The 27,717-nt window shown below is 35.5% G+C and overlaps 1 protein-coding gene across 2 annotated transcripts in view; it reads left to right on the forward strand.

The window, feature by feature from the left end:
- caly (ubiquitin carboxyl-terminal hydrolase calypso) overlaps positions 1-26,770 on the forward strand; it is an 81,288-nt gene extending 54,518 nt beyond the window's left edge. For both annotated transcript variants that reach the window (XM_069837403.1, XM_069837404.1), the window contains exons 9-11: positions 107-447; positions 3,935-4,083; positions 11,855-26,770. In XM_069837403.1, the coding sequence (XP_069693504.1) occupies positions 107-447; positions 3,935-4,083; positions 11,855-11,933 (569 nt within the window). In that variant the 3' untranslated portion in view covers positions 11,934-26,770. The remainder of the gene's footprint in view (positions 1-106; positions 448-3,934; positions 4,084-11,854) is intronic.
- The last annotated feature ends 947 nt before the right edge of the window (positions 26,771-27,717 follow it).

Below are 27,717 nucleotides of genomic sequence, written 5' to 3' on the forward strand. Positions count from 1 at the left end.
TTTTTTTATTTACCAATTCTATTGCTGGAATTTCAATGAAACATGGGGTTGCTGGTACAGAAAACTGGTAATGTTCTTCCATTTTTTGTTGTAATTTTTCTTATAGGTCGCAATGTAACTGGATTGAATACAAATTGTAAACGTGCTTGTACAGAAGTTATGAACGCAACAAAGAAAGTGTGCTTGGATGGAGGACAGAGAGTGTGGGAGAAAGAAACTGAAGAACATCAAAAGCAGGGATCAAGTCTAATTTCAAGTGATACAGGCTCGACAACTACAAATCATAAGAAAGTGGACACGAAACTTTGTTCAAAATATCCAGAACTATTTGAACCACACACATTTGCTCCCAAAGATCTGTTGGCTCTTCTGAAAAATCTGGAAAATGAGATCAGTGTCTGTGAAGGGAATTTACGTGATGAGAATGATAAGCGTAAGAAGTACAAGGTGAGACTCTTCTATTTTAATTTTGTTAATGTTTAAAGACATTTCTTAGTCGTCCTCTGTGATCTAACAACTATCATACTATTATTTGGATCTGAGGTTCGTGGGTTTAACATGGCAGATGACAATAGTTTTTTCAGCTAAGAAAATGTATAGTACGACTTCCTTTGGGAACAAAGGGTCCCATGTTGCTTAATTTCCAGCATGTAAAAGACCCTAACATATCAATGGAATGTGTTAGAAATATTACAAAACTATATACGTTTTTCAAGATACAAGTCATAAATGAAATTAATTTGACTTTATGTATAATAATCATAAAGGATGTATTTCTGTTAGGTATTCTTTTATCTTCTCTTTAAGAGAAGTGGAAATAGAATTTGGGTGAAAATTTTGATTTATGTTTTATTTTACCAATTTATTGTTTGGTTTTCCTTCTTAAAATGGTATATCACATGTGACTACTCAAATTGTATCCGTTTTAATTTTCCAGTTTTCTCTCTTTAGCCTTCAGTATGAAGAAAGCATCATTTTGAGTAGCTATAATAGTTTTATCTGCAAATTAATATAAAATTTACATTTATGTAAATGTTATGTTTCTATATATAGACATTTATTGTGCGAATGTCTTTTTATACCATGGGTAAGAAAGAAATGAGATAAACTTGAAACATTTTCTAGAGAGAACTCATTTAGTTCACTTCATGTGACAATGAGTTCGCGGGATGTCCCACTTTTAAAAATAGGAAAAAAAAATGAAAGTAAATATATTACTTTGTTAGTACAATAATAATAATGAATAACATACCAATACTACGGTTAATAGTATAAGTGTTGGTGTATCTGCTAGTGATAACAATCAACCTACAGCTAGTGATCATACAAATGGTAACAAATTTCGAAGTGGACAAATATGAAGCATCCTACGGAATTAGAGAAGGCACAGCTCTCTAGTTCGCACAAGGATCTTTGGATCTTGTTAACAAAAATCGACAATATTTATTTGATATAATTGACATTTTGCTGTACAGTACTTAGTTAAACAAGGTACAGTTTTCAGAGGGCATAATGAACGTTTATTTTTCGTTGTGTATGTAGTCTTCTATGTATTTGTTTTTTTTTTTTTCCTGTGTTTATGGGGACAATCGTATTATCATGATAAGAATACGTATTTATGTATTAGCGTATTTTATCATCCTATTACCTCCTACTTAAGGAAGTCATTCTATTTCTGCCTATGGTTATGTAACATGAAAATTGTTATGAAACTGAAACTTGGTGTAACTTTTCATAACATGCTACGAAATAAAAAAGTTCTGTAACATAGTTCGGTCTGAGCATAGCCTGAGAAAACGTACTGCATTCATCATTTATGTTTCTTTATCTGTTATACTTTTTCTTCTTCATCTAGACTTGTGTCCCTGGTTATGGGGTCTAGTATGAGATACCATCCTCCATCTCTCACAGTCCTCCCAGCTGTTCTCTGCCACTATTTCTCACCATGGTTTTCCTCTTTTTTAACACCCCTCTTTATTTGATCTTCCCTTCTTTTTCTCGGTCTTCCAACAAGTTTTTCCCTTTTACTTTCAGTTTTAGTGCCTCCTTTAATATAAATCTGTTGGGACGGGCTTCATTTTTTCAAGTCTCGTATTATCATTATCATCATCATCACTATTACTGCTGCTACTGCTGCCAGGGGTGTTAACTCTTATGATGCAAGGTGTATCATCATAGAAGTTTCTTAGTTTGCCACATTGGGGCTGGAGATTTGCTGTGTTCAGATTGGAATGATGGGGAAAAAAGTTGGTTATATGATGTGTTGTCAATCGGACAATTTTAAACATGTTATGAATATCCGTTATTTACACTATTTCTTAGTTTTATAGCATTGATATAATTATTGAACTATAAAATCGTCTTTTTGTATAGCTGATTTAGGATTTCATTCAAATACAAAATAGCATATGAGCAATTTTTGTTCAGTTGTTCATTGATTAGATGTTGGTTATCCTGTTATGTTTGAATCACATACTACCTTAACCGTTTTTAACAGATTGGGTAGCAGAAGGAATATGTTATCTCTGATCATATATAACAGATTGATCAGCCTAATGGATTTTCAAGGCAACCACTTTTATCAATTTTAGTAAGCTGCCATCTAGTGACTGCAAAGAAGTCACGTTATAACCCTTATGGAATTCCTTGGAGCAACTGTACTTCCTTCTAGTGGTCATTACCAAAAATTCTTTTTTGACCTTGGAGACTGGTGGTGGTTCTTATTTTATGTGGCCATTTCATAATATGGGAATGGTCAATCTGATATATACATATGTGATCAGGGAGGTTATCATTGGTTTTCAGTATGATGTTCAACCATTATATTAATATGCATGTGTTAAACCCAAAATCATATATGGTATGCCTACAGTATTGTGGGTAAATATTCATTTAAACTGATAAATCATTATGTGATCCTTTGGGGAGTACTATGAAAAGTATTAATAATACTAATACTGTAATACTGATCGGGCTGTGTAACATGAGATATAATTTCGAATTTTGCCACTAGTGGCAATAATACTCTGTTGTAATTCCAATAGTCTGTCATATACATGGAGTTGGAGGTTTTGTAATGCATTTCTCTATGTTGCTGCTGCTGCTGCTGCTGCTGCTGCTACAGTCATGCCAAGTGAAGTATTTCTTCCCTAGACCTCTAGCATGCTTTACTCTGAAGTTTCATGCATTTACGAATTTGACTGAATTCAGGTAGTTTATTTACAAAAAAAGTGTTCTCAGATAATTTTACGTATTATAATTTCTTTTTTTTTTTTTCTTTTGGTTACACTGTATATTGGATTGAAGCTCTTAAAGTAATGTTTGTTATGTAATTATTTTAATTTACTTTCATTTTTTCCTGAGAAAGTAGTAATACCAGTAGTTGTCTTTCGTTTCTAGAACACACTGCAAAAGGAAATAAAACACTGTAGGCTAATTTCACATTTTGCCAGTAAAATTCATACAAAGATTTTATTCATAAGAGGAAATACACATATTTCAGTTTCTAAATTTATGGAATGTAAAAAGCAGTACAATAAATGGGATGTATGCAAATACTGATAGTGATTTTGAGGTCGTTGTTGCAGTTGTTATGATTATTGTTATTATTATTATTATTATTATTATTATTATTATTATCATTATCATTATCATTGTAGTATGCAAATAATTGTCAACTCTTCAAATGTTTTCATGCTGTTTCGCATATAATTTCTAAGAGTACCAAGCAATAGTCCTTATTTTCTCTAGAAAAATAATTTTGCTACATATAAATTTAAATTTCGCTGGTATACAAGTCTTGCACTCTGTCTGACATGAGCCATTCACATGAGAATTGAATCTAAATGGGAGTTTGGTTCTGAAATGTTACCTTTGTGTAAGCAGTGTTAATTTAACGTGCCAAATAATAGAAGCCTTATATATTCTTTTGCAGATTGATGATTGTCGAAGGACACATAATTATGATGAGTTCATTTGCACTTTTCTATCAATGTTGGCACAACAAGGCAAGTTGGCAGATCTTGTGCAACAACATCTGGTTCAACATAAGAAGCCAGGACTTCCAGTTCCCAGAGTGCAGAGGTTTGTAATTTTATATTCATGATAAGGAATTTTCAGTAGTCCATTAGAGAAAAAAACCTTCCGTTTATTTTTTAATGCAATATTCTATCAAATTAATGGTGAAAAGATTGTCACAACCAAATAAAATGTTGTGTTATATAACATTTAAAATATAACTATTATTCAAAAGAGAGGTATAGGATATTCTTAATTGATTAACTAGCGGACTTACTCGTATTAATTATGTAAGATTTGTGCGGCTTACAGCTGTTTCAGTGCTTCACGCACCATCCTCAGAGCCTACTAGATCTCGGCATCATCTCGAACTTCTCTGCCTGTTATGTGGGTGTGTTTGATTGTGGAAAGGTGTTGAAGAGTGGAGTCAGATAGTGTGTGTGTACTGAAATTGATCTGTGTGTTGAGAATTTGATTGGGGTGTGTTTTAGTGTGTTTGTATATTTCGTATTGTTCTAGTGTGTTGAGTTTTTGGTTCTTGGGCTGTATGTGTAGGATTTCCTTGTCCGCATTTATGTTATTGTATGTATGGTTAGCATTGGTTATGTGATTGGCGTATGTAGATGTATTGTGTCCTCTGGTTATTGCTTTAATGTGTTCTTTGTAGCATGTTTGGAATGATCTGCCTGTCTGTCCTATGTATAACTTGTCGCAACTATTACATGTGAGTTTGTATACACCTGTGTGGTTGTATTTAGTTGTGTTGAGATGTCTTTGTAATATGTTTTCTGTTCTGTATGTTATGTTGTATTTCTGCTTTCTGAATGAAGATGCGATCTTATGTGTGCTTTTGTTTTCGTATGTTAGTGAGATGTATTTCTTGTGTTCTTGTGTTTGTGTTGTGTTTTGCGTGTTTTTGTGTTTGTTACAACACAACACAAACACAATAACACAAGAAATACATCACACTAACATATGAAAACAAAAGCACACATAAGATCGCATCTTCATTCAGAAAGCAGAAATACAACATAACATACAGAACAGAAAACACACTACAAAGACATCTCAACACACATAAATACAACCACACAGGTGTATACAAACTCACATGTAATAGTTGCGATAAGTTCTACATAGGACAGACAGGCAGATCATTCCAAACACGCTACAAAGAACACATTAAAGCAATAACCAGAGGACACAATACATCTACATGCGCCGATCACATAACCAATGCTAACCATACATACAATAACATAAATGCGGACATGGAAATCCTACACATACAAAAGAACCAAAAACTCAACACACTAGAACAATACGAAATATACAAACACACTAAAACACACCCCAATCAAATTCTCAACACACAGATCAATTTCAGTACACACACACTATTTGACTCCACTCTTCAACACCTTTCAACAATCAAACACACCCACATAACAGGTAGAGAAGTTCGAGATGACGCCGAGATCTAGTAGGCTCTGAGGATGGTGCGTGAAGCACTGAAACATCTGTAAGCCGCACAAATCTTACATAATTAACACGAGTAAGTCCGCTAGTTAATCAATTAATTATATTCAAGTGTTAAAAGTAGTGTACGCAAGATTCAAAATGGATAGGATATTCCTTTCCTTTAGCTTATATATACGTATATTTCTATCATACTGAAACGAAAAATGAAATATATTTCTTGAGAAATATTTTTATGCTATTTTCACTGTCACGAATACTAAACAGCCTTGGGATTTTTTTTCCGAAAATGAATTTTTGTAAAAGGAATGCAGATATCCGAGAAGAATTAAAAATATTTGAGATAAACGAGAGAGTAAAGCAATACAGGAATAATTGGTTATCCCATGTACAAAGAGTGCAACCTACTAGGCTACCACATCGGTTTTTCAACTACAGACCGATTGGTAGAAGAGACATTGGACGTCCAAGGAAATGATGGACAGAACAGTAATATAGACTGCTACAGACAGGGTTGCCTAATGCATGAAGGATGTTGATGAACTTTTGTTTGGCATCCTGATTATGATGTTACCGCATCTGACATGGGTCAGAGATGAATCCAAGACCACGCTCCATTAAACTATTGCACCACATCCCACTGATTTCTGAATAAAATTATTTTCCTGCTCAGGTCCAAAAACTTTAATACCATGCAAAGGCTGTCAGAGACAATGGAGGAGCTTGATATTTTCCCTGGTCACTAGTACCTATGTGGGGCTCCTATGGTAAAGTGGATGGGGCTCTCAGCTTCTTTGTTCTCATTTTCGAAAAACATTTTCTCTGAAGAGCCAATTTTGACCATTTTTATTTTAAATTTGCCGTGCTCTACTGTCCATATGCTTGGAGACACAGGATTATCCCTTGCACACAGTCAGGCTCGGGAACACCTCTGCCCTACACTCAACGGCTCTCTCACACTACATATTCAGCGGAGTTTTTACCACAAGGAAGTTCGCGGAAGATTGTTTTCTCCTCCCCGAAAAATGACTTGTTCGGGATCCCAATTTTGATGCTGTCACATCCAAAGTGGGTCACATAGGTTACCAGACGTCCAGATTGCGCTGGACATGTCCTGCTTTTAAGGTGTGTGTCTTGCGTTTGGCCAGGCATTGTAAAAAATCTTATATTGTCCTGCTTTTTAATGCTACTGGACATAAAAAATGTAAGTTTTCGCACGATGTATGTTATAACATAAGTGATGCTTACACTTTATCACAGATTGCAGTCGAATCTACAATATGATCAAAGAGCAACAAATGACAACTGTGATCTAGCAGACAGTTGTGATTCGATCATGGAAAAATATTCATGGAAGAAGCTTTCGATTATTGATTAGTGTACTTCCAGAACTTTCATTTCCTCTGAGTCCCTTCTATCTTGCACACCAAGTTCAACAATTTACATTCTTATCAGAATTATTCAAAATTAATGTCGCATTTTTATGTCCTGCTTTTTTGTGGAAAATCCTGGTTTTTCAGGAAAAATGTTATGCTTTTCATTTTTACATCTAGTAACCCTACCGGTCACGGGTAATCCAGTAATTCTGTGGTCATGGATAATCCAGGATCACACCTCATTACTCGATCATGCCATTATATCCTGCTGATTTGTGACTAAAATATCCTTTGTCATTTTTGATAGGCTAAACAATTTTATTCCCATGTAAAAGCTGTGAGAGACAACGGAGGAGCTCGATTTCTTTGCTGATTAATAGTAGCCTTGTGGGACTCTACTAGTAAAGTGGGCGTGGCTCTCAGCCCCTTTGTCTTCATTTTCGAAAAAAATTCTCTTTTGAACAGTCGATTTTGACGGTTTCTTTTAATTTGCCTGGCTCTGCTGGCCATCATTCGTATGCTTCGAGACACAGGACTGTCCCTTAGACTATAGTTAGGCCTTGGCAACCTCTCTGTCCCTACACACATCGGCTTTCTTCCCACTGCACACGACAAAGTTATGGCCACGAGAATGTTTGCAGAAGTTTTTTTTTTCAATTAAACTTGTTTGGGCTCCCAATATTTTTGCTACTGTGACTAGAATCAGTCACAGGTGAATCCAGGAGCATGTCCTGCTACTTAATCGCGCCATTATATCCTGCGGATTGGTGACTGCAGTATTCCTGGTCATTTTTTGTAGTCTCAAAAATTTAAATCCCACATAAAGACTGTGAGAAGCAATGGGGAGCTCGATTTCTTTGCTGGTTACTAGTAGCCCTGCAGGCTGCTACAGTGAAGTTGGCGGGGCTTTGAGCCCTTTCGTTATCATTTTTGAGAAATAAGTCTTCTCCAAACTGCTGACTTTGATGGTTCTTTAAACTTTGTCAGGCTATATGCTAAGAGAGAGAGAGAGGGTTGACATTTTCACTACAGTTAGGGCTTTGGGAGCTCTCTGCCCTACACACATCGGTTTTCTACCCACTGTGCATTCGGCAGAGTTATGGCTGCAAGAAAGTTCACAGAAGGTTGGTTTTGAATTAACTTTTGTTTGCTATCCCGATTTTGATGCTACTGCATCCAGTATGTGACAAGAGTGAATCCAGTACCACGTTTTGTTACTCAATTGTGTCAGTATATCCTGCTGGTTTTTTATTAAAATATTCCGTATCATTTTTAATAGGCTAAAAAATTTTAATCCCACATAAAGGTTGTCGGGGGCAATGGAAGAACTCGATTTCTTTGCTGGTTTCTGAACTATTTGCGGGGCTCCTACACTAAAATGTGTGATGCTCTGAGCCCCTTCGTTCTCATTTTTTGAAGAAAATTTATGCTGATCTCTTCTGTCCATGTGCTTGAATGCACTGGGTTTTCCCTTGCACCACAATGGGGAACCTGGTGCGGCTCCAACCTACATGAGTTACAAAAATTCATTTTCGAAAGAAAAAAAAAAACTTAGGCTATAAACTACCTTCCTGCGAAATTTTGTCAACATATCCCCCACTGGAATTGAGACATTTATCATACCATGGGATCAATTTTTGTATCCTTGTGTCATAGAAGTCTGCTGTCTCGGATGAACATTTGACAGCCGTCTGCACCTCTCTGTCCATCCCATGATGACAGATGTCTCAATTTCAGTGGGGAATATGTTGAAAAATAGCTCAACAATTGCTGTGTCTGTTCCAATAAATTTTTCCATTGAAATTGTGTTTTCTTTCTATTAACGACCCCTGGCGAAGTTATATTTTACGGCCCTTGTAATTGCTGTTGAGTGGCCAAAATTTGTATAAAGCACTTCTTTTGACATTATTAATATGGTGAAAGAAAAAAAATAACTTTATATGCCCCCATCAGAATGTTTGCTTGTAAGTGGCATCTTAGCCTGCAGCTATGTTACAAAGGTCCCATAATGCCTCATACTTTGTAAATTGGCTAAGAGGATGGCCTGAGATGGTGGTAGAACACAGGGAAAATGCCAGACAATTTTACTCAAGCAATCCTTGTAGAAGGGAATTTCATGCTTTTTCTGGCAGTCACTTCGAGTGTGAATTTATGGTTATGAGGTTGGAATGAATATTTCTCAGTGTACTATACAAGGTGTTAAAACATACAATATTTTGAGAGGTGGCCCTGTGCATCAAAACAAGAAAACGAAGTCTAACAAACATGGGTCCTGAAATTAATATCTTACGGGATATGAGTACTGGTACTTGTTCATTACGATCATAGAACATGCTCGTGTGATTTCATTAAAAAAACGCATTCAGTATTCTGGGAGGTCGTAGTATCCATACAAAAAACAAAGTCTATTAAACATGGATCCTAAAATTAATAGTTTCCGAGATATGAGTACTTGTTCAACATCATAGGAGATGCTCAGTATGATTTCTGTTTAGAAAGCAGAGGCATACAATATTCTGAGAGATGATAGTATTCATCAAAACGAGAAAACAAAGTGTAATAAAGATAGGTCCTAAGATTTATATCTTGAAATATGAGTATTTGTTTATCATCGTCATAGGAGATGCTCATTGCGACTTCCATTAAAAAAAGCATTCATTACTCTGAGAAGTCGTAGTATTCATAACAGCAAGGAAACTAAGATGTAGGGCACAAGGATGCATTACAATGAATTATATTTCGGAAGATATTAATTTTAGGACCATTTTATTAGACATTGTTTTCTTGTTTTGATAAATACTATCACCTCTCAAAATAATGAATGGTTTTTTGACATTGTAGAATTGCGAATGTTTATTTATGATTTTTATGTAGTCGCTCACTGTCCGAAAGGTGTAAAGGTTTAGATGGAGATTTGTAGGCGTTAATGTTCCTTGTCTTCACAAAATGCTTGATCTTAGAAAATTGGTACTGGGAATTTAAAAGAACAAAAAACAAAAAAATGAAATGAGGCTGCATTTTCTGACTCAGGAAACACTGGACATCACTTGATGCGAAACATTTAAAAATAAAGCCATGTATCTTATTTTTTTTATTTGCATTGTAATAACAGTTAGTGGTAATAATTGACTGTCCAAAAGATTTTTTTGCTACCATCTTGTGGCCTACTTGGCAGAGGCTGGTACAGCATTTATGGGAACTAAAGTTGAACATAATAATAAGATTCTAAATCTGGTGCACTTAAAACAGCAGAAGCAGGAATAATAATAATAATAATAATAATAATAATAATAATAATAATAATAATAATAATAATAACCTTTATTCATTGCTAGATGACTGCTTCCTTATTTAATATAACATATTGTAACTTCTAAAGATGTTAAATATGCCAATTATTAATATCTTATTAGATTAAGTATCAGAATTTCCGAAAGACTTGTTATTCGATAGTAATGGTCTAAGATAATAATCTTTCACGATATAAAAAGAATGATGTTGCAAAATAGATTACTGAGGGATAGTTGTGAGTACATTCCCTCCATTCAGTAATTTCTTCTTTCTCGATTGTGTTAAAACTGAGGTTTATGTCTAATTGTATTATGTGTAATTTATAATACAGAGTAATTTATATAGAATTGACACATTTCTTTCATTAATTGTTTCAAAACGAATTGTGCTAGCGACAACTTATTATACCTAAAATGTAGAGGAATTTTGGGAGATTATTTACCTCTATAGCAAATGTTGAAAATGTCCTCCATCGTGCATAAGGCACAACTCAACACGTCGTTCCATGTTACTGGCCACTCGTTGGAGGACTCTGTTGTCAATAGCTTGAATCTCCTGTGTGATGTTGTGCTTCAGATCGTCCAATGTCTGGGGACGTGTGGCATAAACCCTGTCTTTTAAGTAACCCCATAGAAAGAAGTCCGGCATTGTCAAATCCGGAGATCTCGGTGGCCACAGGTTCCTGAAAATTATTCGGTCGTCACATAACCAGATAAATGGAACCATGCTTCATCTGTGAACCATGTGATGGACAATATGGCAGGATTTTGCACAATGAACGTCTGAAACCAACGACAATAATTCAATCTTTTATCCTTATCTGGTTCCTGTAGCTGATGAACAACCGTAACCCTATATGGCTTTAGGCTCTCTGACACATTGAGTAGGTGTGCCCTGTCTCCTGCGAAAAACGTCTTAATGATTTTTTGGGTGACTGCTCCAGTCGTGCTCTTACATCAACAACAACCATGGGAAGCCTAGATGAACGATGCTTGCCCTTTTCACTCACCAGAGATCCAGTTGTTTCCAATTTGTTTACCAGTCCCAGTATTGTGCTTCTTTTGGGAGGATTGTGAACACCAAATTCTCTCTGGTATGCCCTTTTGAGTAGCTGTAATTGAATTCGTAATCCAGTATTGCTTCACAAGGAAGAGTCGTTGATTTAATGTGTACTGCATTTTCACGTTGACACAAAATGTCGAAAACAGCTGCCAACAATAGGAATAAAACATAAACATCTGCGCATCTAGTGCTGCCAACAATAGGAATAAGACATAAACATCTGCGCATCTAGTGACAAGGAATCGAAACTCAGAACATTCTGCTTAATTTGGTGCTAAAATTGGGTCAGTGCTGCCAACAATAGGAATAAAACATAAACATCTGCTCATCTAGTGACAAGGAATCGAAACTCCTGAACATTCTGCTTAATTTGGTGCTAAAATGGGGTCCTTGAATGAATTTCCAACGGAATAATTAAAGAAAGAAATGTGTCAGTTCTATATCAATCACTCTGTATAATATATTACTACTAGGGGGAAAGGAACTGGCCACCTACCTCATTATCTCCTGGCCTAGTTGTCTCATGAGTGATGCCTTATTGGTGTCACTTGTAAGGTTCAAACCTGTCTTCGGACAGATGACTAAACATGTTACTACTTTTAAAATGCATTCTGCTTTTCAATTTGTAGACCAGCAAAGAAGCCAGAGCCCAGGCCTAACCCTTCACGTCGTCGTCGTGGCCGCACCAAATACAGAAAACGTAAATAATTTTATCCAATCACCTGTTCTCTATGTGGTGCTGAGACATTGTGTGCCACACTGGAGGGAAGATTAGTTGAATATCTCTTCCACCACACAGAAGTCCTCGGTAAATTCAAGTAATCGAATTATTTTTATAATTTAGCCTTCAATAAGATACTCTGTCCGAATTGACTGACCGTTGTGTGTTTTTATGGAGAGGCTGAATGTATTATTTATCTGAAACTCATGGTCAAATGTTTACTATCATGCACTGAAACAAGATGTACTGCAAACAAAATAATAAGAGTAAAGAAGGTGTGAATCATGTTTAGAAATAATGCAGAAGATCATGACTGAATGGTGATAAATTTTTAGTATGTTACCTATGTAAAGGAATTAGACGAAATATCAAAGTTGAATGTGGTATATACGTATATATAATATCAGGGATCTGAGCTTGAAAATACTTAGTATTCTATCCATTAAGAGAAAAAATTCTGCAGTTACTCTTTTGTCAGAGATTAAATGGTTGCACTGAATTAATGAGGTAGAATTCACACAAGAAACAAGAGTGATGTGTGAATTAGGTGATATCTGATTATGTGTTGGAGTTTTTTTAATGATTTTATTTGTATATAACTGGTACTTATTTTAGTATTTAACTGTAATACGAGTCTTCATATATAGTTTGTAGTCCTTTTATAATTACAAATTTAATATAGAGTCTTCATATATAAATTTAGAGGTTTTATTTTTATATTTGTTTTATTTTGTTAACTATTCCTTTAATGGGGGAATGGCAGCTTTGGCAGAAAAGCGTAACGCTACATAAAATATCAGTATAACTCCTTTTTTAAACATTCTGTTTTTCTGTTTTTTTGAGGGCAGTAGTTCCTTCTCATCTGAAGGATTTCCTGTGGCAAAGGTTATAATTTAAATCCATGCTAAAAATAAATGCCTGCATATGAAACAATGCAAAATAGTGCATAAGAAGTGCAAATTGTGGAAGTTATGAATTATAAGTATATAAAAATGCATGAATTTGATTATGTGAAGTAAAATTGAGGTAAAAATGGCAACACCTCAGAAACTAGCACAAATTGTGTAATGTTAAGCTGAAAAAATTCCAATATGGAAGTATAACGAAACTATTTTCGAATGTTCGGAAAGAATGCACTATCAAAACATAGAAGAAGTTTCTAACAACAGGAAGTGCATATTAAATTCCATACAGTGGGCAATCCCCTGCTGTTGGAAGAGACTGTGGAGGCAGTCAAGGAGACTTTCCATTAAAGTTATCAGAAGTCTATTCAGGAAGCTGCTAAGCAATTAGGGATTCCAAGGTCCATTGTGCAAGAGGCTTTTTGAATTGAATTTGCAGGAGGGGGCACTATGGCCCAACACTGCGACCCGTTACGGTTTATTGCGCTAACCCTCAAGCCAGGCACATTCCCAAACCCACACCGGCTGACTACACTAAGGTTCGTTGTATACCCAAGTTTCGAGCAGGCAACCCCCTAGTCCCTAGGCCAGCCCCCTCCATGCGTCACCAGCGGGCGATTGGGGAATGCTATGGAATGATGACGAAATGGAGAAATGGTGATGGAATGATGTAAATGCCACATATGGGGAAAAACGGGAGAACCCCAAGAAAAACTCCAACTGCGACCTTGTCCACCACAAGTGTCACTATGGATTTTTCAGTGAAAAATCCCAGACCTGACCGGGACTCGAACCCAAGCCGCCTGCGTGACAGGTCAGAGGTCTGACCACTCAACCACTGCAGGTGTGTGCAAGAGGCTTAAACGGGAAATATTTGTCATTTACATGCTGCAGTATTGATGAAGACCGAGAGTTGCGAATTTCTTTCTCTGATGAGCCCATATTCCACACATCCAGGAGAGCACAACGTGAGAATTTGGGGTTCACAAAATTCCCACTTTTCTGCAAAACAGTTATGCAACAGTCTTAAATTAAACTCTAGTGTGTATTTATGCGTAATTGCATCATTAGGCCAGTTTTCTTTGCAGAGGAAGTGGTAGGAAATTCTTATCTTATACCGGAACAGTTTGCATTAGCTATCAGCAGGATAGCTACTCTACATTGGAGTGTTCATGTATGAAATTTTCTCAAACACAGTTTCCTGAATGTTGCACTGTGGAGGGAGCTCCAAAACCTTAGCCTCTTTGTTCTCTGGATGTTATGTTCTTGGATTTATTCTTCTGGGAGTATGTCAAGGACAAGACCTTATGTAGGTGCATATTGGTTGCTGTTGATTCTGTCATGCCCCAAGTGTTAGATAATTTTCCTATCCAGAAAATATTCCAGAGATGCATTGAAGTTAATACTTTATCTAGAAAGCCTGAAAACTGGAACAGGGATGATGAGTATCTGTGATAGAAAGTTTAATGAAATCAATATGTTACGGCTGTAGAAGAACAAAATCGCCTTGAACTACATGAAGTCTGGAGTAGGCAGATCTCGTCTATGCAGAACCAAACAAGAATATCTTTCTGAATAACATTGAGTAGCAGACTTTCATTTTGCCAATCAATATCAGATCACGCCAAATGGCATTTTTGAACTATTCTCTTCATACAAGTTGTATCCCCTCAAAGGAAGGAAAGGATATGAAAGAGGACTGGAGACAGATATTCACCTTATGTCAAGGAAATGGGCCATATATGATGTTGTTGAGTGTAGGCACATTGCCATTGTTGTTACATCAGCAAGAGATCGTTGCATGTTATTCTGAAGATGTTTTCTTTTAACATGAAATATTCATGCTCGATTGTTAGATGACTAATATGTTACGAAAAGTTCAACATCTGATATCACTTTCTTAGCAGTGGCACTGAGTTACATCACACTCTTCTGATGTCAGGTGCTTAGCAACGGCACTAAGTTACATCATATTATTCCGACGAGAGAGAGAGAGAGATATGTCTGTTTTCTCCATTCGTTCTCTTATTGTACTTTCACGGACACAGACCCACCATTGTCTTTTCAAGGCAAATTCATTTTTCTGTAACAGTGATCCTGTTAAATTTTCAGTCACAGATACTGGTCATCCCAAATAGCTAACTTTCATGTAATACCTGTTCCAGTCCTTTCTAGGGAAAATGTTAAGCTTCTGTACACATTTGGAATATTCTCTAGGCAGTAAAATCATTGACACCAAGCACCCAGCAATAGACTACAAAACATTATTGGAAGTACATAGGTTGGATAAAAAGTAATGGCAACACTGCTGTCACATGACAATGGTGTGTTCGAGAGCTGCCAGCTGTGTGGACATGAACAAGGACTGTTAGATGGTTAGTGCAGCCAGCGGCGACAGTACTCTGTCAATCTACTGCAGTGTGTAGAACGTTGATTTTCTTAGGGATAGTGCGAGCGCCCTAACACCACGTTTACAAAACTAGAGCAACGTTCCTGGATCAAAATTGAAGTGACACGAGGTCGTAGTGCACAAGAATGTTTTCAGGGACTGCTTGAAGCATATGCTGATGCAGCGTTGCCATATTGCACAGTGCCACGATGGGTTAAAACTTTCCAGGAAGGCAGGGTTGCCATTCAGGACAACCTCCGTACAGGACGACCCCGCGTTAAGGACAACACAGTTCAACTCCTTGCTTCCCTGTTGGATGTTGATCGCCGATGGACTGCGCAGCGGAAGTCTGAGTATGTCACAAAACTGTGCTCCACATTCTGTAAGACATTGGTGATACAGAATCCCATTATTCTTCATGATAATGCAAGGAGTCACACCGCTGCAGCTGTCAAGGACCTCTTGCATCGCTGGCAATGGGAGATTCTGGAACATCCACCGTACTCACCCCATATGATCCATGCGATTACGATCTTTTCACCAAAGTGAAAGAACCACTGCGAGGGGCCCGGTACAATACCAGAGATGAACTTATCTGTGCTATAGGGCGGTCAATATGGAACATCAACAAAGATGGACGCGCTGATGGTGTACGACGCCTTCCAAACATTTGGCAAAAGGTAATAAATAAGGGGGCTACTATATAGAAGGTACGTAAATGTTGTACCCCTGTGAATAAAGCCATGTCAGAAATATCGAACGGTTGCCATTACTTTTTATCCAACCTATGTATAAAAGAGGTGAGTGATAAACAACAGTGATTTTTACAGTATAACACAATGCCTCAGAAGAGAGAAGAAAATTCTGCTCTCAACAGAAAAATGTGTTAGAAAAGTGGGGAAGCTTTGTAATGAATTTTTGTATTGGTTATATTGGTATTTCATGAGGTTTCAAGTTTTTCTTTGCCATTCAGTATACATAGTTGATTTCCTGGGTGTAGTGAAGTTAAATGTGGTGGTTATTTTTGTTATTGTTTTTAGCTTTTAAACTAAAGTGAAAGATCTATCTTTATATATTCAGTACAAATCAAAATCAGGTTAACTTATTTTTTTACGTTTTCTTGCCATTACACTCAAAATAAAGAAGCCGAGCTGAACAGGACTGTACACTAAAACATGGGGATAGAGAGCTGTGTTGAGAAGTCATTTCGTTTGTGCCATCTCGGCATTTAATTTTAAAACAGAAATTACTCTGACCCTTCAAAGCCTCAGTTTCGACATTTTCACAGAACTACACGTGTACATAACTGTTACCAAGAAAAAAAAAAAATTGGGTATGCTGCCTGTGTACTGCGATTACTCCTAAACTGTCATTTATTCGAATTATTGCATCATAATTATTATGATGCACATAAAATATATCATGTTCTAGTACAACAAAAAATATTACACCTAAACTGAAGGCCTACCTATGGGATCACCCATCTCCAACATTCTAGCCGAAAATTTCATACTCAAACACACATTCTAAACAAGGACAAAAATAAACACGTAGACATCATTTGCTGGTACAGATACCTAGAAGACATACTAATAGTATATAAAGGAAACGAAAGACAGATTCGAAACCTACACAAACATATAATCAAAATATACCCAAAAGTATACTACACACTAGAAATAGAAAACAACAAATCCATAAATTTCTTACACATCATAATAACAAAAACAGACAACACTTCAAAATACGAGGGCTATTCATAAAATAACTTCCGTTTTCATATAGCATGCGTAACAACAGAGACAGTGGCGCCACTCTTGCGGTGGAGTGTACCTTGAAACAGTACGCGTCGAGCAGCGGTAGAGTCAAGGTCGTGTCTTTGTTCCTCTCTGAGCCACGTGCTGTCAAAATGTGTGCTGCAATCGCAAGTCCTGCCAGGTGTGAGGTACATTCTGTAATAAAATTTCTTGTGGCCAAAAAAAGTAAAGCTAGTGAAATCCATGACCAACTTTGTGAAGTTTATGGGCCAGACGTAATGAATGAAGGTGGTGTAAGACAATGGTGCTGAATGTTCAAAAATGGGCGAACCAATGTCCATGATCAAGAGAGAAGAGAGAAGTGGTCGACCAAGTATCGTGAATGCAGATTTGATTCGTTTGGTTGACGAAAGGGTTAGGGAAAACCGCAGGTACACCATGTCGGAGCTTAGTGAGGATTTTCCACAGATTAGTCGTACGCTTCTGTACAAAGTGATTACCGAAGATTTGGGCTATCGGGAACTTTCTGCCAGATGGGTGCCTAAACTCCTTTCTGAGGAACAAAAAGCTCAGCAGGTGGGAGTAGCACTGTCCTTTCTTGAGCGTTACGAAAGAGAAGGTGATGCTTTTCTCGATCAGATTGTGACAGGAGATGAGACTTGGACGCGGTATGTGAATGCAGAAACAAAGCTTCAATCAATGCAGTGGGGCCATACTCACTCGCCGAAAAAAACCCACAAAGTGTCGCCAAACACTTTCCACGACGAAACTCATGGCAACTGTCTTCTGGGACACAAAAGGAATTTTGCTAGTGGAGTTCTTGGAGAGGAATGTCACAATTAACACTGAGCGTTACTGTAACACACTAACAAACTTGAAAAGGGCCATTCAAAAGAAACGTCGTGGTATGTTGAGCTCTGGGGCGATTTTCCTGCATGACAACACCCGGCCGCGTACAGCGCGTCGTACTATGACCAAACTGCAAGAGTTCAACTGGGAAGTATTGGATCACCCTCCCTAAAGCCCACATTTGGCACCTAGCGATTACCATCTCTTCATGCACATGAAGACATAGCTTGGCTCGAAGTACTTTGACAATGATGAAGAGTTGAAAACTAACGTTGTAGGTTGGCTTCAGTCGCAGGCGGCCGAATTCTACGATTGCGGAATTTCAAAGCTCATCAAACGCTACGACAAATGTCTCAATGTGATTGGAAACTATGTGGAAAAATAAACTATAGTGTATACTTTCAAACATATTGTAACCCAATTCTGTAACGTCATTCACAGGTTTGTAAAAAATAAACTGAAGCTACTTTATGAATAGCCCTCGTATACAGGGAACCCATTACCACGGTAAAAAAACACACACACACACAACACCTCCAACCACCCCCCACGACACAAACACACGGCATTTAGAGCCATGATACACAGACTAATCAGCATCCCTATTAGCCAACAAGACTATGAGGAAGAAATACACACTATCAAATACAAAGCACAGGAAAATAGATACAACCCCAACATAAGACAATATCATAAGAAAGACTAAACGCATACAAGAAAACGCAACACAAACACAAGAACAAAATAAATACATTACAAAAAAAAAAAGCATACAAGATCGCATCATCTTTCAAGAAACTAAAATACAACATTGCATACAGAACACACTGCAAAAACATCATAACACACAGACAAGACACACAAACAAATACAACTTAACAGGTGTATACAAACTATCATGCAACAGTTTCAATGACTTCTACATTGAAAAGACTGGAAGATCATTTCAAACACGTTACAAGGAACATATAACATATAACAGCCATAACCAAACCACACAACAATTCAACCTATGCAGAACATATCACAAACTCCAACCGTAACTACAGCAACATAGACAGACATGAAAATACTACACATCCAGCCAAAAAGCCAGAAACTTAACATTCTAGAACAATATGAAATTTACAAACACACAAAAACACACACACACAACAGTTCCTGAACACTCGGCTGAATTTCAAAATATACGCCCTTTTTGACAATGATGCACATACCCCACCACAATATGAAACCAGAAGATAGTGCTCGAGTCCACACCTGTGGAGTAAATGTTAGCGTGAGATGACAATGAAGATGATTTTAAGTGCTCTCTAATCAGTGACTTATTCTGAGCAAGTATATCTAACAGTGTTAAATAATTTATTTTATTGTAAATGCTTTTATTCTCTCCATGTTCACAGAAGGCCAATTCCTCCTTACTTAGAAATATTAGTGATTGGATGTGTCGGTTTAAGATTTGTCTGTTGGAAAACACAACTTCATTACCATATGTTTTATTGCTTGAAGTCGAGCGGGTTCTGATAAAACATGATCTGTGAATCACTGCATAACAAATAATGTTTAGAAGACTGGTGTTCACTGCATTTTAATAAGATTGTTCAGGTCAGATATGACCTCTTTACACTATTTCGAGTCATTTGCCTCAAACTGTGCTGTAATGCTTACGTAACAAAACATTTTGTTCTTTCAGCACATCCAGTGAACTTCCTTAAAGCCTGTTAAACCACGAGAAATGAAATATTGTCCCTGTTCGATTTTTGCCTGCTTCTTTAATTAACAGAACTGCATCTTGGTCTAAGGCATCCTACCTAGGACTCCGCATTACGGAATGTGCACTGGTTTGAGTCCTCATGGAGGAAGAGATTTTCTCATGAAATTTCGGCCAGTGTATGGGACTGGTGTCCACCCAGCATTGTGATGCATTTGGGGAGCCACAATAGGTAGCGAAATCCGGTATGAAAGCCAGCTATAATGGCTGGGGAGGATCTTCGTGCTAACCACACAATACCTCCAATTTGGTTGGATAATCGTTCAACTCTGCTTTGGCATGTGGATGTGAGGCCAGCAGCTGGCTGGTCATCATGGCCCTTTATGGGTTGTCATGCCTCGAATTCTTTAATTAACAAATTCGGTTTTCTTTTAGTTTTTAACTCTCATCTCTGCCTATAGGTTAAATTACACAGAGTAGTTTTCAGAACAATGAGTATTTTGTTTTAGTTCGATAAACTTTTATCAGTCATACTTATTGAATATTTATCACTATACAAACAAAGAATAAAACACTCAATATGTTACCATTGGTTATTATGTGTCAATATACAGGGTGAACCGTAAGTAATGTAATTAATTCTAGTGGGTGATTCCTTGAGTAAAGAGCAACAAAAACAGCGAAATACCATTTTGCTATGTTTTGAATAGTTTTCCAGAAAAACGTATTTTTTAATGTACATGAATTATGACATTTTGCAATGCTACAACCAGCAGGCAGAGGGCTACACATTGAGTTGTAATGCTTTGAAGAACCCTTTCACCTGGCTTGTTTGAAGGTCAGTGCACAGTATAGAGAACATACAGTAAAGACACCTAAGCCATTTCGTGGGAACAAATTCTGAGTGCGCATGTCATGAAACCGGGTGTATTATCTGGAACTTCCACCAGATGGATCTCCATGTACGACAGGTCTGGCATAATTTAATATTAACTGAAAACATTCATTACTCATCTTTTAATAATTTTAAAGACATGAGGCAAAGGAATGGCAATATAATCATAATAATAATTACTTCCATATGCAATCATCATGAAAATATTCACTAATTGACGCTAACGTTCAAGTCACTGTTCGAGGTTTATGTTGGTAAAATTGACCCAAATTCAACATAATACATCATGGCGTCCGTTGCGGTGAAGTGCGAACATGAACGTCAACAATGGATATAGGTATTTTAACTTGCTAGCGACATAATATTAATGATAGATAATATACATACAAAATTATTTGTATTACTGACCAATAAAATAAATAAATAAATATTTTACTAATATTTTGATAGTGGTTTGATACTAGCGACATAGTTGGATTCATTGAGAACTAGACCTTACTGAGCTTGAATTTAGTACCAACAACGTCAAAGGTGCCGACAAGAGTTGTCCCTACTGATTCTTCTTATACTGTGGTCAGTGCCATTGAAGGTCATTGTTTTTAAACTCCTAAGAAAAAAATACAGACGATATACCATTTAATTGTTGTGTTTAAACTGTGTTAGAGAACAGAGAATTAACAATGCTCATTTCACGTTAAACAAAATCTTGGAAAATTTAAAATAAACTCTAAAACCTAAATTTAATTAAATGTTCAGAAAATACAGACAATAAGACACTCTCATTTCAAGCTAAAGTGAAAAGATTAAGAAATGTTTGTACACTCCCATTTCAATTGTATATTCTAGAGATTGTAAACAATAATGATGCCTATTACACGTTATAAAAACAAAATTTTGAAACATTTAAATCTCTGAAGGAAAAAAATAAAAATACAACATGCTTATTTTACGTTGAAATAACGAACAAAATTAAAATATTAGTATTATGAAACAAGTTTATGATGTTATAGTTTATTACATGAGCAAATGTTATGAAACTAAACGTAGTGTGATTAATACTTTTACGAATGTAATAATTGTATAACATTATAAATGAGTTTCATACGCTATTTTTTTTTTGTATGACAACATTATGAAACAATATTAATACGGAAATAATATCAGATTTGTAATGATGTTTAGTTTGATATCGTGGTCTATGAATAAAGAGGTTGCTGTGACTAATTTGGTATATTAAATATTATAGCACTGGCAAGTCGTTTCATAATGTTAACTTTGTGATACAAGTTATGTCTTCTTAATACAATTCATGATGTTTTAATTGTCATAGTAATATTTTTACGGCACTTGTACGGTAATGTGGCATATTATGCATGATTTTTTACAAATGATGAAGACTGTTTATAATGCTGGAGTACAAAAAATTATATTTTTAAACTCTTCGATTTAATTCTAATTAAGTATTCGGTGAACACAGCCAATAAGAAAAACTTATTTTACATTATATATTATGTAATTAATGATTTAAACAATCTCCTTTTGTCATACTACGAGGATTCTCTTCAGCCAGTTAGAAATAGTTCCCTCCCACTTTAATTTTTAAATTAGTAATCGGTAAACTTACGCACAAGAAATCAAATTTCCCGAGCCATATTTAAAAGCAATTGTGTTGTTTCCATTTCTCGTTCTCTCACTCATTCCTTGCATACACGAGCTGCATACCTCATGGCAGCTGTACAGTATTGTTACAGCACACCAGGGTTTAAAATTCCTTTGCGGAATGAAAACTTACATTGGTTTGGATCAAATTTCTGCACATTTAAAGGACAAAACTAAAATTCGTTCATTCATTTATTATCATAATATACTCCTCTCTCAAATTGGCTGAGCATATTGGGAATTAATTCAATAGCTTTCCCAGAACACAGTATGAAATATTTCATATAAAATAATTTTTTTCTCGGAAAGGAAGCACAAAGCAGCAAAATTGTATTAAGCTTTTTTGTTTTAAGTCGCCCTGGGTGGCAGAGTTGGTATAGTGCCGGCCTTCTGTGCTTGAGGTTGCAGATTCGATCCTGGCCCAGGTCGATGGCATTTAAGTGTGCTTAAATATGACAGGCTTATGTTACTAGATTTACGGTGGAATTCATAGTCGTAACTTATAAAATGAGTGAACCCTTAAATAATAAGTGTTTGCTTATATTAAGGGAACCCTTAAGTCAATTCCGAATTCATAGACAACACTTATTTTCACGTAATGAGTGCTCATTTACAGCAGCCGGATATGACGTCATAACAAAAGCTGACTCTCATTAAACTAATCGAAAGCAGTTCTACATGTGGAGTTGCTATAACAACGAGTTATCAATATTATTGTACTGAATAAGTTATATACAGCAATAGTTTCATGATGTGTTAAATTCTAGTTACATGTTAGTTATAGTTATAATCAGATATCCTACTAATTGGAACACATGTTCTGTAGTAGTGAATTTCTTAAATAAATAAATTAAGCCTATTAGGCCTACTATATAATACTGTATATTGAATTTATTAACATAGTGTTCTATTTACTCTGTAATTTGCCAATTATAGCTACATTTTACATTTTGGCTATGATATCTATACTTAACTCTTTTTAATTTATTTTTATTTGGTATTTTTCATTTATATTTATATCTGTGTCTTTTAAGTATCTATTTGTTTTTTTTTTTTTCATTTTAAATTTGTAATTACACTTGTATCTTCCATTGGTATCTGTTTTATCTCTTTTTTCATGTTATATGCAATTCTATGTTTTTTTCCAGAAGATTCTCCATGTCTCTAATATACCTTTTTGGGACTGTATATTTTCCTCATTTCGTTCAACAAACTCCACAAAATCCTCAAAATCATTCTCAGTATCCATTTTGAAAATGACTGGTCACTTAAGGGTACAGATCAGCTCACTTAAGTAATCACTCATTATGTGAATGAGGGACAATTATGAATTAGAAATGAGCATAAGTAACCACTTAAGGGTTCACTCATTTATAAGTGACGTCCTTAGTGGCATGTAAAAGAACTCCTGCAGGACAAAATTCTGGCACACCGGTGATGCTGATATAATCTCTGCAGTTGTGAGCATCGTTAAATAAACTTTTTTTTTTGTTTTAAATAACTCAAGGAATAACCCCTTGAAATTAATGGCATTACTGTACATATGGTTCATTCTGTATATGTCGAACATGGAATAAGGCCAATAAGAGAAAATGCCAAAGGAAAGAGATTCGATTCAGTGCTGTGGATTGAGCCTCAGAGTAGCTCAGTGGTTAGAGCACTCAGTGCATAGAACTGGGAGTTCCTGGTGCTGGAGCGAATTTTTCTCCTTTAATAACCAGTTGTAACCATAAGAGGTAATTCTGTATGACCAAAAAAATAAATAAAAAAATTAATTAATCTTTACGTAACTCAATATGTTAGTTGAAACTGCACAGCAGAACACTAATTTTTACAACAAATGCAACATAATGCAACACCAGGCTACAATGGCTAATGCGGATGCCAGTGTACAAAGGAATGAACACTACAGGAAGGAAACATGTGAATAACATCTTATGTGTGTGTGCTTTGCATGATTCCTCTCTGTATAGCAGCCGATACAAGCATGCATGTGTACGCCAAACTTATCTTGCATATAAGGGTCTTTGGTGCAGGATCAAATATTTGGAGACTGCCAAAAAGAGAGCAGGGATTCATATTATTCTCTCTTTCCGTCGTAGAGATACAATGTACGTATTTTCTATATTTTATTACGTTAATTCAAAAGCAGAGAATTCCGGACATATGGGCATTTATTGACTTTATGCCACTGTCCACCACTACTTCAGACTCATTAATTTTCATAAATAGAGAAATATTGAAATTAATTAATAGTTGTACTGTAATGTTCAATTAAAGTTCACTGAAATAATATGTTAGTAGTTGGTAACAAAATAATCAACTGAAAAATACATCAGTTAAAAAATCACACCATTCAGTCTCATCTCTCTTGCATCTATTTCTTATTTGTTAACATAAGTTTCCATTATCGTAGCATTGTTGTATGTCTAAATGAAAGGTACAAGCTTTCTTGTGTTTTACTCGTTAGTACTTCAACTGGTCATAAGAATAATTTTTCTGGTAGACGAGTCAGTAGTAATAGATTTGTTACATGTACAAAACTTATTGTTAGCAACTTCGAAAAATCAGTAATTTAATATGGACATCATAAAGAAAACACCACATCTACGTTGAGTTCCTTTCCATAAGTATTATTTAACAAAGAATTACTGAATGTATAGCTTTGAAAACCAGTGTAAAGTAATTGACAGAAAGGTTTTATTTTTTCTTTTATTAAATACAAATCCAAATATTATATTTTAAATGCTTTAAAATGAAATAGATTTTTAATTTACAATTTTATGTATATACATATTCACTTGTTATATATTATATAGATTTATTTTTTGTGTGTCATATTTATTATCCTACAATTGTCTCTTTATTATTTATGAAAATATTCCCGAAGAATGCATATGTTGCTTTGCAATGTTAAATAAAAGATCAATAAGTAACATAACTATGTATGTATAGTTTGCTTTATTAGTTCTAAGAAGTCATATTTGTACATGTTCTTTTATTTTTATTTTAATGTGCTGCATTCGCCCTGAAATTAAAAATAAGGACGTGGTTTTAGACAGAGTTGTCTCCACCTGCTATTTCTTATTGTTAAATTAAGTTAATTATTTTTTTATTAAGGTCATTTTTATTTCTCTGTAGAATTGTCTTCTAAGTAGATCTTAAACCTACTTTACATTTGCTCAAAGTGAAAGTTATTTTCAACTTGTATATGTTTCTTTCTTTCATACGATACAGAAACTTGTTTATATTGTTACTGCTACTTTATTTATAACTTGTAAAATGGAATGGAACTCAACTTACATTTGCTAAATCTTTGTTACAAATGTAGCAAGGTATTGAAATATTTGTTTAAATCCAGATATTTATATTTCATGTTTCAAATGGCACATGCTTATACGTAGAATTTTAAAATATTTTGTTGTTTAAAACATACCTGAAACAGAAATCTTGAGTAATGAATCCTCACATTAGTATTAAATCCTGGTATGTTACAGAAACATTGATGTGCAAAAGGTTTGGTTATAAAACATGCACTACGGAACATACATAAACTATTAGAGAAAGAAATTTTAAATTACAAGAATGTTACAAACTTCAGCCAGTAAAGTATTTCTATGCTGTAAAGTGTGTGATATGTCATTTCTTGAATCGTGATACATTTTGCATTTATGAAATCAAAGGAGTAAAAGTATTGGTATTTTTGAAGTTCTTTAGTAAGCTTTCATGAAATTTGCAGCTGTCTTCCTTAATAACCAAGATAGTAAACCACACATTTTCATTAAATACATTCTTCTTATTATTATAATATTGCTTTGATTGTGTTTTGATTAGGGACATATCTTATAAACCTAAATCTTTTAACTAATCACATTTGATGAGAATTGGAACTTAGAAACTTCAATTTGTAATCTTAATCTTGTTCACTCATTTAGTTATATTTAAATATTCTTATGTCTACCAGCAATTTGTCATTGTGAATGTACATATTTTTCATCACATATCTGTATTTAATTTTACTGCAATTCTTTTTCTAAAGTATCTCGTTTAACTGTATCCTCTCACTCCCATAAGAAACTGTTATCATAGCTTGCAATTTGTGTTCACCGAGAGATGCTAATTTGTGAATTTGCAAAATGGTGGAGGGAATTGAGACTTTTACTTCATAAAGGTATTGTAATGGATATTTCTCCTTTAATACAGTATGGTACAAGTAATTGACTGAAGTTTGAGCATTACAGATTTGTGAAAGTGCACTGTATTTTCTAAGGTTAGTTGCTGGTAAATTTAAAAGTTATCATAACTTTATCTAATAGTGGTTGCTGTATTTTTTGTGCTTCTCAGGACATAATTTGCCATCACTTACAGGATTATTTATGAATGTTGTAATTTTGTCATTTTACTTCATTATGCGAAGTATAAAGGTGATTTGTCTTGCTGCAAAATATGTTTCAAGAGTGTCACAGAAATGCACATTTTCAGCATCCTTCATAACAAAGGACTCGATTTGACATGCCATCTTCCTGTGTGTGTTCACATATTTGTGTACAGTGACTTCTGGTATGTATTGTGGCTGGATTTTTTATATTCAGTATTTGAGTTAATTAGAATTGGAGTGATGTAAAACAAATATTATTTTAAATAAAATTTAATGGAACTTGATTTTAACTGAATAACTTAAAATACTGACTTTCTGTAAATTGGTTCAAATGATTTTCTCCTTAATTTTTTTGTTATGTATGATAAAATGACAAATGAAATGGTATAGTCCAGTGCTGACCAAGCCCCAAGCCAGTCTTTGATACTTCACGTGTAACACAAGAAGTTTGATAGGATGGATAATGGAGGAAGGGTGTAAATGACCTCTACTATGTCCAGTGACTGATCGCCATAGACGATGAATAGTACAGTTGGTGCATGAATATCTGTATTCTCTATAAATACGGTATTATATATCTGTGTGCGTGCGTAAAGTCCCTCGTATCCGGCACCCAAATGACCGACAATATCAAAACAACAGCACTTTTGGCTAGGCAAAAAAAGTCATTCATGTGAAAGAGAAGAGTCTGACGAAGATGTGAGTGGTTTTCGTAGATCACACATGCCGCAATTTGTGTTTACTCTTTACACTGTTCACGCGTGGAAACATAGACAAAAAAAAAACCCGTTATGTCCCTGGAGTAGAGGATAACATTGGTAATCTGTCACTTGGACCTTGCGAACAATACTCAGAGACGATATCTTTCAATTTAACACTTGAACTCACCCGTTTTGAATGGATGTTGGATGAGTCTAAATACCAAAGTGTGAAATTCTCTGTTCCTACAGCGCGTAAAAATTTAATTTGAGTGATGGATAGTATCATGGCTATTACCGCTAAGCGCTGCTGTTGCACAATGGATTCTGCAAAACGCAAGCGAAATGTCCTTACGCTCAAATCATCTAGCGCTACTTCAGTTGCGACATTGGCTACACTGCTCTTCATGTCACATGACTCACATGACTGCCATTTAAAATTGTCAAAAGGTTATGAAACCTTTTAGTATTTTTTATGCTATTATATATTACTATATTACAATAATTATGAACTGATGAATGTACATTACCGT

Source organism: Periplaneta americana, chromosome 10 (genome assembly GCF_040183065.1).
Source record: "Periplaneta americana isolate PAMFEO1 chromosome 10, P.americana_PAMFEO1_priV1, whole genome shotgun sequence".
In the NCBI taxonomy this organism is placed as follows: Eukaryota; Metazoa; Arthropoda; class Insecta; order Blattodea; family Blattidae; genus Periplaneta; species Periplaneta americana.